The sequence below is a fragment of the Rhamphochromis sp. 'chilingali' genome (genome assembly GCF_963969265.1).
Source record: "Rhamphochromis sp. 'chilingali' genome assembly, chromosome: 17".
Lineage (NCBI taxonomy): Eukaryota > Metazoa > Chordata > Actinopteri > Cichliformes > Cichlidae > Rhamphochromis > Rhamphochromis sp. 'chilingali'.
The window spans coordinates 32865673-32878915 of NC_137944.1; the positions used below are offsets into that span (position 1 = coordinate 32865673).

At 38.8% G+C, this 13243-nt stretch overlaps 2 protein-coding genes across 2 annotated transcripts; both read left to right on the forward strand.

The window, feature by feature from the left end:
• Positions 1–1521: 1521 nt before the first annotated feature.
• LOC308384708 (C-type lectin domain family 6 member A-like) lies at positions 1522–7269 on the forward strand (the record flags this gene model as incomplete). Its single annotated transcript, XM_080863295.1, has 6 exons — positions 1522–1588; positions 2348–2428; positions 3897–4061; positions 5166–5317; positions 5799–5923; positions 7113–7269. The coding sequence occupies 6 exons, from the start codon at positions 1522–1524 to the stop codon at positions 7267–7269; spliced, it is 747 nt and encodes a 248-aa protein (XP_080719421.1).
• A 1048-nt stretch (positions 7270–8317) lies between these two features.
• On the forward strand, positions 8318–13212 carry LOC308384709 (cytochrome c oxidase subunit 6B1-like). Its single transcript, XM_080863296.1, has 4 exons — positions 8318–8389; positions 8969–9092; positions 12728–12828; positions 13056–13212. Exons 2-4 carry the CDS (start codon positions 8987–8989, stop codon positions 13107–13109), a joined length of 261 nt encoding a protein of 86 aa, XP_080719422.1. The 5' UTR covers positions 8318–8389; positions 8969–8986; the 3' UTR covers positions 13110–13212.
• Positions 13213–13243: the final 31 nt, after the last annotated feature.

Genomic DNA, 13243 nt, shown 5'->3' on the forward strand with positions numbered 1-13243 from the left:
TAAAACTATTATTACTATTGGGTAGTATTATTATATTATTATTACTTCTACTGTATGCATACAGTATTTTATGGGACTTAAATCGCTCATTAGTGGGAGCAGACTTATATCTCTGCACAAATCACTTCATCTCACACACTTTTTTGTGTGTATGACTGAAGAAGACAATGACCTATGTGTTCTGACACACACGCTGCACATACAATCACACGCTGGTCATGATTGCTGCTTGTGCGTGTTAAATAATTATGCAGATAGACATAAATGCAGGCAGGTGACAAATTTAAGGGAAAATCTGAACCCCTGTTGTTCTGTGGGAGGCAGCTTTAATTGTTTGTTTGTACAGATTTCAGTGCAGTAGTGGTTCTCAAACTATATAGTGGGCCCTCTGGTGGGGCTTAAAGTCAGTGCAAGGAAGTGTTACCAACCAACCAGGGGAAAATATATAGAGAAACTAATCAGAATTTAAGAAAAATGAACAGGAAAATCTTTCTAAAAGGAATCTTGGTTGGTCATTACTGTTAATGATTCATAATAGGTATAAATGTGAGCATGAAGGATTGCCTGTGTGTGTGTTAGACAGGAAAGGATGTATCTGGATGTACCCAGCCTCTCTCCTCATGACAGAAGGCAAAGGCTCCAGCCCCTGGGAACTGGATAAGCTGCTAAGAAAATGGTTCTTTTAGAAGAAAGTGCCACTGCAGATCACACACAGTTGTTCTGACTGATCACCTTAATTCTAAACATTTTTACCCTGATGGGAACGCTCTCTTTGGAGATTCCTCCATCCATTATAAACACATGAATGTTTTCACCAGGATGACAGTTGTGTAAAGCATATGGCCTCTGCAGTGCAAAATGTTGGGTAGACATGTTTAACAGCTTATATGTTTATACTGTGAAGGAATAGCATTTAACCCTCATCCATAAACCTGAAAAACAAATGCCAAAGAGTACAGAAGCTATTCTAGCAGTAGGCGGTGGCCTAATATCTTAACAACGCACTTTAGTTCATTTTTTTTCCTTTAATATGTCACCCATGCATACATTGAAATGTGTATGTATCTATTTCCCCCTTTTTTAGAGGTCAATGCCATTTTCAGGTATAAAGAAGGCTCGATTGTAACTTTGAAGGGGTGAATCTGGTCTGGCAGCAAACATTTTCCATGGGTGTCCCTAACAGGGTGATATGTGCAGTTATTTGGTAGGTAAACTAACTGTATGTTGATTTGAACACACACTAATGGAGAAATAAAGAATGACTTTGACTCTTCCTCTAACAGACTTGTTTGGTTATCAGACCCAGCTCTGCTTTGCATACGGCTGCAGGGGAGTCAGTATTTTAATATTCATATGAGATACTGGACATCATTCCACACCAATCCCTCAACAGAGGAACGCTGGGCTGTTCGTTGGTACCTGCTGCTGGAACACAAAGGATTGTTGGTGACTGAAAAGTTATGCATCCATGCTGTAATAACTCAAGAAAAATCCTGTGCTGATTCTCTGCTGGATGAGACCATGGGAGTGAATAATGGATCGACTCTGCTTGAAGAAGAAAAAAAGCTGGAAGCATCCACAGACAGAAGTAATTAGCTTTTCTTTTTATAAAGTATTTCAATTGGTTTTATTTATTTATTTAGTATTAGTCATTTCTTAGCCTGTTTAACACTAAATTCAATTGCATGCATGGGTCGAGTGGGTTTAAGAAGAACACTGTTGAGGTGTGCTCATTATCATGTTAGCTAATGATTTAATTAATGAGCTCATTCTGCTTTGAAGAAGCAGAGATGACAACAATAGTGACTGCAACATAATAAAAATGTTCCCACTCATCCACGGTGGTGTCTGCTTGATTTTTATTTTTTAGCTTTATAGTTGCCTCGTCCTTTACATTAGAGTGAATTTTATTTTCTGGGTTTGTAATATAGATTTTGAAAATGCAACATTAACAATATTTCTTTTCAGAAACAATCTACAGACTTGGGATCAGAGAGATGTTTGAAGTCTTGGTGGCAGATTTCATCAAATTAGAGCTAAATCTATCAATTCATTGATCTGCCTGTGTCTGATGCAACCCATACTCATCAACCATGCAGGGCAACAAGTCTGCTATGTCTTAAAGCCATCATCCAAATAAAGCAGCCCAAAGCAACAACACAACACAAAAAGAGATGCTGTATTTCAACAGGAATATTCTGCTGGCCTGTTGGACTGCTTTGGGTGAAATGGTCTTTTATGAAATTCCCAGGCTTGCCAAAGTCTCCTCCTGCTGAAATGTAAAAAAGGTCTATAAATGTTTAAGTGTTTTTCTTTTTTCCCTTTGTTGTTGTGTCGGCTCTCTCAGGTCACTACAGACAGCTGGCTCATTACTTCTGTCTGCTCTGCTTTCTACTGACCATCATCATTCTGCTCCAGACTCTCTGCTGTGAGTGCCTCTTTGCATCTATAAAACTCACTGACCAATGGGAACGGGTTACTGAAAAAAGGAGAAGGAGATAATGTGCTGATATACATATAAGACCTTAACTGATATTTTGAATATTTTCAAATAATTTACAAAAATTTACAAAGTTGAGTTTATCTCTACACCGCACCTGCCTGTACATGGCATTTACTTTAGTCTGTGTTGAACCTACAGCTCAGTGGTGCCTGAGATACTGCCTATCCTCGCCGGCCAAATCCTATACTCAAAGGTTTAAAGAAAATAAAGACAGAAAGAGTGGATTTCATTAGTGAAGTAACACACATCATGTTGGATAAAAACGTAGGGCCTTGTTTGAGAGTGAGTGTAATAGATCCTTGCTAATAGTGGAGCTCAGAATAATATGATTTTTAAAGTTCTCCAAGCGAATGCTAACAGCATAGCGAAATTTGGCTGTGTTGTTATGTAGAGTGGACCCGCTTCACACTGGCAAATGTAACTTGTTGCCCAGGTGTTTCCTTTTGCATCGATTGCGCTCACACAAAGGCGTTGTGTGTAACTAGCCTTCTTTCTTTCACTCTTTCCATCTGCTGATACACAGATGTCGAGGTGTGCTGGCTGCCACACAAAAACGGCTCATCTAAACGAAAACAAAGACGCATATATTACTTACAGCAGCGTGAAAAGCTTTGAACCACTGGTTGGCTTCAAAATGAACACAGGACCAGAAAATAACTGCAGCTGTTCAGAGAAAACGCAGTGAAGAGGAGCCTCAAAACAACAGTCACCACTCAAGAGATTGCAGGTGTGAAAATGTCACAATTCACACAAGATTCAGGCGGCAGAATGACACTAAATAGACTTTTTAAATATTTTTGTTTTGTTAAATGTCTGAAGGAGAGGTCAGAGGTCAAATGTGGCATGACATTTAAAATCTAAACTTTTTGAGTAATTGTTTTTACAGACAGAATGATACTAAATATCAAAAACAGTTTGAGGTTTTATTATCAAATGTTACCAGGAGTCTCAAATTTTATGTCATTGGCGTATTTTTGTGAACTTTAAATGCCTAAAGGGACAAAAATAAATAAATACATTTTCTTCTACTGCTAACCTGCCTTTGGAGAGCACTACATTAGTATACAGCGTACATATGGAGGTACTGCAGGAAGATTTTACCATGATTCTGGTGTTTCAACAAAAAGCAGGACGAGTCTTTTGTCATTTTGTCGAGAAATAAATCCGTCGGTCTCTGCGTCTTATTTTAGAATAAATTCTGTTACGCGATGGCTTGCAGAGAGGATTAACTCTGTTCTTTTTGAATCATCCCTTTTTTCACCTCTGTCAGTCTGCTTTGCTTTCTGTCTGACACTGCTCTATTATCCCGTATCCATGGTAACGGGTGATGAGACATTGTGTATGCAATCTTCTGACACTGTGCTGCGTGTGTTGTGTGTGTTTGATACCACAGTGGTTCAGCTCACACTGGTGTCTCAGTCCCAGTCGGCCCTGCAGGAAAACAAACTGAGAGGTTTGAGAATCGGGCTGGAGAAGCTCAACCAGTCATATCAGCTCCTGTTCTCCCAGTACCCTGCTCTAAACCAGTACTGCCCGATCAGCAACGCTACCACTGGTGGTGAGTCTGGGTGCTTTTTTATTCAGAGCTACAAGTGTTAAGAGAAAATCCAGAGAAAAAAATCATTTTTTACACCCACAAAAATCACAACTTTTCGAAGATGTTCCTGTGACAGTTCCTCGTACACACTGTGTCTGTTTTCAGGCATTTCTATGGCCAGACTTCAAAACTGACGCATCAGTGGATAACTGGGTGGTTTTAGTGTAAAGGTTTACCTGAGGCTTGGCTCTAATTATAAGGCTGTAACAGAAAGGTAAAGAAGCTAATGAATCCCTTATATAAAGGTCGAGTATTTAACCACAGACGAGTTTGTGAGAGAGAAATGTCAGTTTCAGTTTGGTCATTTTTCTTTCAACCACATAATGTCCCAGTCACGCTGCCAAACAAGCGGCAGATTAAATATAGACAACTGTTTACAAAAAACCCATTTAACAAAGAAGCTCTGATTTCCATTATGCTGTGAAAAAGACAAACAACTCGAGCGTGATTCAGATTCAGATAACAGATCCACTTTGAGCTTTTGTGTCATATTACATATGACGAGTTTCCAGTATGTTAGATAAACTGATTTAAACCAGTGAAACTGGATGTGTAATATTAGTCTGTTTGTTTTCAGTCTGTAATCAGTGATATAAATAAAGTAGAAAACATATTTATACCACTTACTTATGACACAACATAAAAACACACTACCATAAAACTATTACAGGCTTTTCAGAATGAAACCTGACATTAACACCTTCAGACTGTCGGGCTGTAGTAACTTTTAAATGGTTGTAGCTAATACACAATCCAAATTTAAGTCTTGCTTGTGGAGCACTGTATTGTTGTTTAATCATTTACACACTCAAAATGCAGTTTGTTGAAAAATATGTCATGATTTCAGTGCTGTTGTAGGATTATTTCATACTGAGAACAGTAATACTGTACTGAGATGTACAGGATGCTAGAAAATTTCAAATCACTGCTGAAACTTACCCTGGCTTGACATTTAAGGTCTTTTGAAGCTTAAAGTAGATTTAAACAAACTTTGAGGGGTGAGTAATCTGAGCCACATCTTTTACCTATTCTTTATTATTATTATTATTATTATTGTTCACTCAGAAAGAGAGTGCAGCCTATGCTTACCTGGCTGGACGCCTCAGGGACAGAAATGTTTCCTCTTCAGCCAGGACAGAGCTGACTGGATCAGTAGTCAGTACCACTGCATGGCACTGGGGGGCGTCATGGCTATAATAAGGACGGAAGAGGAGCAGGTGAATGCACACACACACACACACACACACACACACACTACTCTGTCCACCTGCTCTGTCCTGTCATTTCCAGTTTATATTTATTCATCAAGCACATAATAAATATTAAATTAGCTTTGCTGGAACCCTTCTCCTCTCACAAATCTTCTTCCCTGCATTAATGACATATTCAGTCTCTGTCCAGTTGTAAATATTTGACATGCCCTTCCTGATATGTCCTACCTTTTGGACACACTATTTGGCATACAGATTCATACCACCAGGAAGAGAAGTTAAGAATAGATTTAAGGACTCTATGAAATATGGAGACGTCTGCTGGAGCGGCCAGTGCTTGAGGTCAAATGAGGTTTTGTGTTTCGCTCTTTTACTGTACATGTGAGACAGTTTGTGTTCTTGATTGATCAACAGTAAAGAGAATGTTCTTAAGGAATGAAATTAAGGCTTCTCTCTGCAAAATGGTAACGTTTGACATGTTTTTCAGGAGTTCCTGTGGGAGAAGACCCAGAGTCTGAGTCAGGGGGACTCATACTGGGTAGGCCTGAGGAGCAGCGGCGCTGACGGCGGCTGGCAGTGGAGCGATGGCTCACTGCTGGAGAAGGGACCACAGTGAGTATGATGACAGGCATGAGGAAGAGGAGGAGGTGGTGCAGGACAAACAGGGCTCAGAAGGTGAAGAGCAAGTATGTGCTGATCTCTCCTCCTTAAGTTTGTCTCAGGCTGAGGACATTTTGCCAGATCAGCTGTCAGGACACAAAACTATGAGAGGACTAGATATTAAAAATGTATGTGTCCCTGTTCATAGTCAAACATTCCTCATGGTCTAAATATAAAAATACATTCACATTAATTACACCGAGCCACTTTAATGTCATCTGTCATTTGCTGCGCTTGTTTGGAGCTGGTTTCATTGGTGCAGTTTTCACCATCTCATTCTGCCACATTCCTTTAACCTGTTATCTCCCATTTGGGATTTAAGAAGACAATAACTACTTTATCCAATAATTTGTCTGTTATTTTTCAAAAGCAGTTGAAATAATAATAATATTAGTAATAGCAATGTTAGCAATATTCATAGCAATTGTAAGAATAGTAGTATTAATATATATATAATAATAATATTAATAGTGCTATTAATAATAACATAACAGGTGCATTTAAACAATTGAGAATCAACAATGATGAACAGAATTTAAGTAAAATGCTCAAATTAAAGAGCAGATAATAAACAATAATGGAATATGAGTTTGATCTTAATTTTAAAGATGACAACACAATCAAATAACATTTAGTAGTTAATTATAAGAAGCATAAGATTTAAGTAGCAGTAAAATATTTGTTGGAATCAAATATTATCACATTTTTCCCTTCCTGTTTGTATATACTATTTAAACTGATCAGCCACAATATTAAAACTACCTGATGAATATTATTACAATATCTTTGTGTTGTGGTTCCCCACACTGGGGGATAAGATCCTCTGAGGCTTTCTTTGTGTGGCACATACTGAGCATACCCGATCAGAACTCTGGAATCTGGAGGTCTTGGTCTTGAATTCAGTAAAACACAACATTGTAGTGAGATTACAAAAGGTAATCACACATCAGTAATTGTGGATTATGTATAAGTGAGATTTGCAAAGCAGCTGAGAATTTCACTCCTAAGCAACCTAACCACGGTGTCTTCCCACTGTGGATTTACTGTGAGGGGATTAAAACACTGTGGGAGTTTTATTATGAACATTATCATATGTCAGAGAATCGGTTGCCACGGTAACAGAATAAAGTGTGTGTTGCAGGTTTTGGGCACGCGACCCGGATAACGCGGGTGAAAGCAGTGTGGATCTGTGTGGTCGACTCACCCCGAGGGTCGTGTACAGCAGGAGCTGGTTCACTTTCAGATGCTCCAACAAGCTGCGGACGATCTGTGAGAGGAGGCAAGCTTCTCTGACCTGACACCAAAATAGCTTTATAGCAAATAAACATTTTAATGAAGAAATCCCCGATGTTTTTCTGTGCTTTCATTGTGTTTTTCAGCTTCATTTTTTATCCACTATCTATCTACAATTATTTATTTATTTATTTGGGGGGGGGGGGGGCAAACTCATACTAATTCAAATAAAACCTGATGTGAGATCTTCCCAATTTATGCACAGGAGGCTAAGGTTTATCCTGGTAATTTTATAGCTTATTATTATTATTCACTGCTAATTTGGAGCTGCAGGAATTTTCTGCCTTGATCCATCAATTTGATCTTTAAATTTTATAGCAATGCAAATTTTAATATATTCATAATTTTATCACGTTTGTTGTGTGAAGAGGAATGAAAGTCAGTAGAACAGGACAGGATACATGTGTGTGAAGGAGGAAGACAGTTGTAATAGTCCAGCTGCAAGGAGCAAGCGGAGGTGGGTGAATTTAAACACTTGGGGTCAACCAACAAAAGCAACAGGGTAGAGCGGGTGGAGGTGAGTGTCAGGGGTGATTTGTAACAGAAAAGCAGCAGCAGCAAGGTTTACAAGAGACACGATGTATGATTTGAGTGTGGTGAGAATAACAAAAGCACAGGAGGCCAAGCTGGAGATGCTCAGATTTATATTGGGGGTGACCAGCATGGATTAGAAATGAATACATCAGAGATCCAGCTCAGGTCAAGCGGTTTGGACACAAGGTTACTGAGATGGTTTAGATTTTATTCATATGTGTATTCCAAGATGCTCAAAGGCACCTTACAAGCAATTAAAGACCAAAATCATGGTACGCTTAAAAAAAACAGTTGGAAAAGACCATGAAATGAAAAAGTCAACAATACAGAATCAAGCAGAACAGACGTGCTGATGCAAAGAACTACACTTTGAGCATGGCTTCTTTCTTTTAGTCCTTTATGTTAAAATAAATCTGTGCTTGTTGCTCCTCTGTATGTCCAGCAAGTGGCAGTGCTGCCTTTCCAAACATTGGTGGAGGCGCCATTTGTTGTGTGGGTTTTTTTGGCCGTTTTTTCCCAGCATGCTTTGCCAGCGCACTGTTTTGTCAGAACACCGGGAGCACGGATTATAACGGAATTGATTTGTCGACGGTAAGTCGGTTTTCTTAAGGTTTCTACGTGAATAGCGAGTCGATGATAATTTATTTTAAGTGTGTGCGCAGTTTAGAGCCTCTGTGAGTTGTTTTTGTGCTTTTTTTCTTTTTGTTCTGTGGTGAAAATGTTTTAAAAGCTGTGTGAGATTATACAAACAGCTGACCAGGATTAATCTTAACTTTCTATTTTTATCGATAACGTCGTTAATGAACGGATTCATCAGGACTCTCGTTTTATTTTCCAGTTACTGGCAGGGGAAATGGGCTTAATATCAAATTAGAAGTTAGTTTTGCTCATGCCGAACAAGCTGTATTTTTACTCTTTTTTTTCTGAAATTATTTAACACATATTTAAGACCACAGTGGATCACGTTTCACATGGCGGTGTAGTCACGTGTTTAAATCGGCACACAGCATAAATGTTTGCAGTTAAAGAGCGCATCTTAAAGATATATTATTTAAGTAGCGCTCACTGACTATTATTAGGATCCTTTGTGGATATAAACGCTTTCTTGTAGTCCGTGTGTGCAGCATGGTCACATTTAAGCGTTGCTCACATGCTGTTGATCCTGTGCAGACCTCCAGCAGCTGAAAAATGTCAGACGCGGTCCAGGAGAAGATCAAGAACTACAGGACGGCTCCGTTTGATGCCCGCTTCCCCAACACCAACCAGACACGCAACTGTTTCCAGAACTACCTGGGTAAATGAGCCGTCTGCTGCACAGTGTCGACGCAAAGTCATGTCAACCTTTGTCATAATTCAGTGTTTTCTTCCATCAGACCAACGCAGGTCCAGTTCCTTGTTTCCTCTTACACTGAGTACAACTTGAACTTTGAAATCAGACAGGTAAAAATGGCCACAGGTTATTTGCACCTGTGCTCTTCAGCTTTGCCTGGGTCTTCACTCAGACTAATGTTTGGCTTCTCATAAATGTGTGAAGAACAGGAAACCTGCAAATCTGCTGAGCGTTGTGAGTCTTTCGGGGCCTTCAGCTGAATTCTCACTTATTTGCTTGCTTTTTTTTTTTTTTTTCCCCTCATTTTGATTTCATCATCTATTCACATAAAAGCTGCTTTTGGCATGTTTGCTGAGTATTTCCAATACTTGACTGTGGATTTTGTTGTTTTCATTTGAGACTAATTGAGGGTTTAAACTGCAGCAGTTCTCACTTCCAAACTTATTCTGGTCAATTTTATTTCTGTGTTTCTTAATTTATAAAGAAATGTGAGACGACGAGTTTTGACAATCGACACAACCCATGCTTGATGTCTGAATTTCAATATTTAAATCAATCTAAGTTGCTTTGCTGCTAGTTTCTATTTCAAATGAAAACTCAAAGAATTAAACACATCTCCTTCTATGCTAAAGCCCAGTGTGACGGTGGATTTGCTGCAGACTAAATGCACTCTCTAATTATCTCTTTCATCGCTGCTGTGATTCAGCTTCAGGTTAGACCAGCGGTCCCCAAGCCCCGGGCCTCGGACCAGTACCGGTCCGTGAGTCGTTTGGTACCGGGCCGCGAGAGTTGAGGCTCAGGTGTGAAATGTCTGGTTTTCAGGGTTTTTATCGGTTTTCAGCGTTATTTTGTCATCGTTTTTATCGTTAACTCGGTTTTCCTGGGTCTTTTCACGTGTGTTATGAATAAATCTTCTTTTTTTCCCGGTACTGGTACTAGTTTTATTTTGTTGTATTTATCCGCGACACATTAAAGGCCGGTCTGTGAAAATATTGTCGGGCATAAACTGGTCTGTGGCGCAAAAAAGGTTGGGGACCGCTGCGTTAGACGTATTGATCCGTCTGCATATGTAATGAATGTTTTGATTAATGCTGCTTCTCTGCTGATTTTTCAGAGTAAAAGTTTTCATCAGTCTTTGTGGAAGTGCAGTAAAAACTAAATGCCACCCAGACACAGAGACTCAGTTTCAATCTGAAGTGACTGTAACCTAAATCATTTTGGTAATCTGATACTGAATAACTGTTACAGGGCCATTACTTGAATTGACCAATAACAATGCTGTGACACTTTAGTTTTGCACTTCAGGGTAAAAAAAGCTGCACATGGGGGAAGTTTGATTCCTGCCAGAAAGGCCTTTATTCCATGTGTACAACGGTGAAACACACTTATGATCTTTTCTCAGGCATAACCAGTCAGGCTAATGAAACTCCTGTTTATTGCAGGGTTTGAAACCAGAAGTTACCTTATATGGATGATGGGGCACAACGCAATCAGTAATGCTTGGTTAGCAAGCAGCATTCATAAAGTGTTCAAGTGCAACACACTGATATCTATTTATCAATAGATAAATAAATGGTAAGTAACAGAGTAACAAAACACAAAAACTTGACTCGCCAAAACTAAAGCACACTCTTCCTGGATGATCTGTAGCACACAGCATACGTGCTACAGATCATCTATTAAAAATGCTCCAAATGCCCAAACATCACAGAGATGGTTGGGAGGTCCAGTTCAGTGACTATTTATCAGACATTAGGCCTGGCAGACAGCCGTTTGCTTCAGTTCACTGTTGAACGTCTCCCTGAGGCTGTTATGAAGGGAGAACTCTGTAGAGACCAAAACCATTTGTGTAGCAGGCTGTAAACACGTTTACTTCTGTGGATATTGGGAATCACTTCTGCAGTCAGGCTTAGGTGCCCATTAGAAAACCTTCTTGGTGCGTTTGCACTGGCTTCATTTTTAAGCTGTGGAGGAAAAGGATGGATGAATGACTTTGAAATATCTAAAATAAGCGTGTTGACAGCCCGATTTTAAAAAGGAGAATTTGCTATGAGTGGTTGACAAATAGGAAGTTATTTTTCCTTGTTTTGTTTTTGTATAAATTACCACTTATTTTACCATGAATACTTATATTTGTTGGATTTAATGTATATAACAGCTGAAAATTACAACAGTTTTAAGAGGAGTGATAACTGCATCTCCCCCGATGCAACTGTTTCTTATTTCAACATATTTGTTGGTATTTTATACATGTCAATGTTAGTTATTGTGTTCAAAAATATGTCAAGTACTTATTTCAACTTTGATCAGATAAATCTTAATTTTATTATTATTGATTAAAAATAATCAAATATTTTAAGGATAAAACATAATTTCTCAAAAGTTCCAAAATAACTTTGATATCTCAACATTCAATCTGATGTTAAAACAATTTTTGACTGGTTTATTATTTAATTATTTTACTTACTAATAGGTAAGTCACTCAGTCTGAAACTCAAGAGCTCAAACCAAACTCATGATGTATCTGAATTTATATTTTTTTAAATTGTATTTTAACACAATGTTAAAATACAATTTTATTTGTGTTACAAGTTTCTTTAAAATTTCCTGTCCTGTGACGTGACAGCCCGAACGCATCACACCGACGGACAGAAACAGATTGTGGTTTTGTTTGGGTTTGTTTTTTTTGTTTTTTGAGCGACAATAAATGTCAGGGTGTATCGGCATTTTATGATTTGTGGTTCTTAATTATAAAAGTTAATCGTGACTGAACCGTGGTTGTTTATGGTCACATAATAAAACCATGTTGACATTTGGCTCATAAATAAATGATGTTTGGGTTTCTAACAACAGTTCCATGTAAGATAAATGAGGACTTTGAGACTATCGTGTCACAGCAGCGTCAGCATATATAATGGGTAGTTTCCTACTTAACTCCAGAGAGGATGATTTGGATGTTTTGTTGTTGTTTTTTTTAATCTGATTGATTTTGTCATTCGAGTTAGACGTCTGGTCTCTTTTAATGGCACGTGAGCTAACAGTGAAGTGTAGCCTCCTTACTATTTTTGTGCTGTCTAAGGTTTTTGGAGCAGTTTTATTAAAATCACATGAAAAATGTCTTGCTGTCAAATATAGATCATTCAAGAAGTTTGTGCTTCTGTTTCAGTGAGTGAAATTCAAGTGTTTTATTGGCCTGTTACTTGGCAGGTGTGTTGCACCTGTGCGAGTATGAACATACAGCTTGCTAGCAACGTAGCATTATACGTATACCATATACGTCTCTGCTGGCTTCCAAAAACTAACAGGGCGACAGCTAAAATGCTGATGTTTCAAATAAATATACACGGTTTATGGTTGATTTTTGTAGGTCTACACTTCAACAAGCCATGCGTTAGTGTGGCATTGTGGTCGGTGACTCTGATGGTCCTAGAGTGACAATAGTATGATGTTGGAGGAAAACTGCAGATAAACAGAATCAGGCTCATTTATCTGACTCGAGTCCTTGAGTCAGATAAAGGACTCAAGGACACCGGCTGGCTTTGCTGGCTGTTTAGTGTCCATCTCTGGTTTGACAGCTCGTCCCCCTCTTTTTGTTACAGACTTCCACAGATGTAACAAAGTTCTGTCAGCCAAAGACCAGGACACGGCTCCCTGTGACTGGTACCGCAGAGTCTACAAGAGTCTCTGCCCAATCAGCTGGGTAAGTTACACGTGAAACAAATCTCACTGTCTCACTCGGCTGCACCTTCATTTGCTTCTGTTCCAAAATTCTTGATTTTAATTTAGTCATCAGTTTTCTTTTTCACTCATCACCTAGAAGCTCTACGTTTAAAGTTGTAAAAGTCACAGCTGTGTTTCAGGCTAGTTTCCACTCTAGGCATTTATTGCTCCACTTTTTGATTTTCTCCTGTTTTTTCTTTCCTGCAGGTTCAGAAATGGGACGATCAGATAGAGGCAGGAAGCTTCCCTGGGAAGATTTAAGGAAATGTTGATCTCCATCCAATTGTCTCATCTTAAGATATAAAAGTGAAAAACTCCAATATTTCTGTACAAAAATGTCATAATAAAATGTTACTATGAGTCATGTCTGACTTTTGCTAATTGACAGCTGTAAT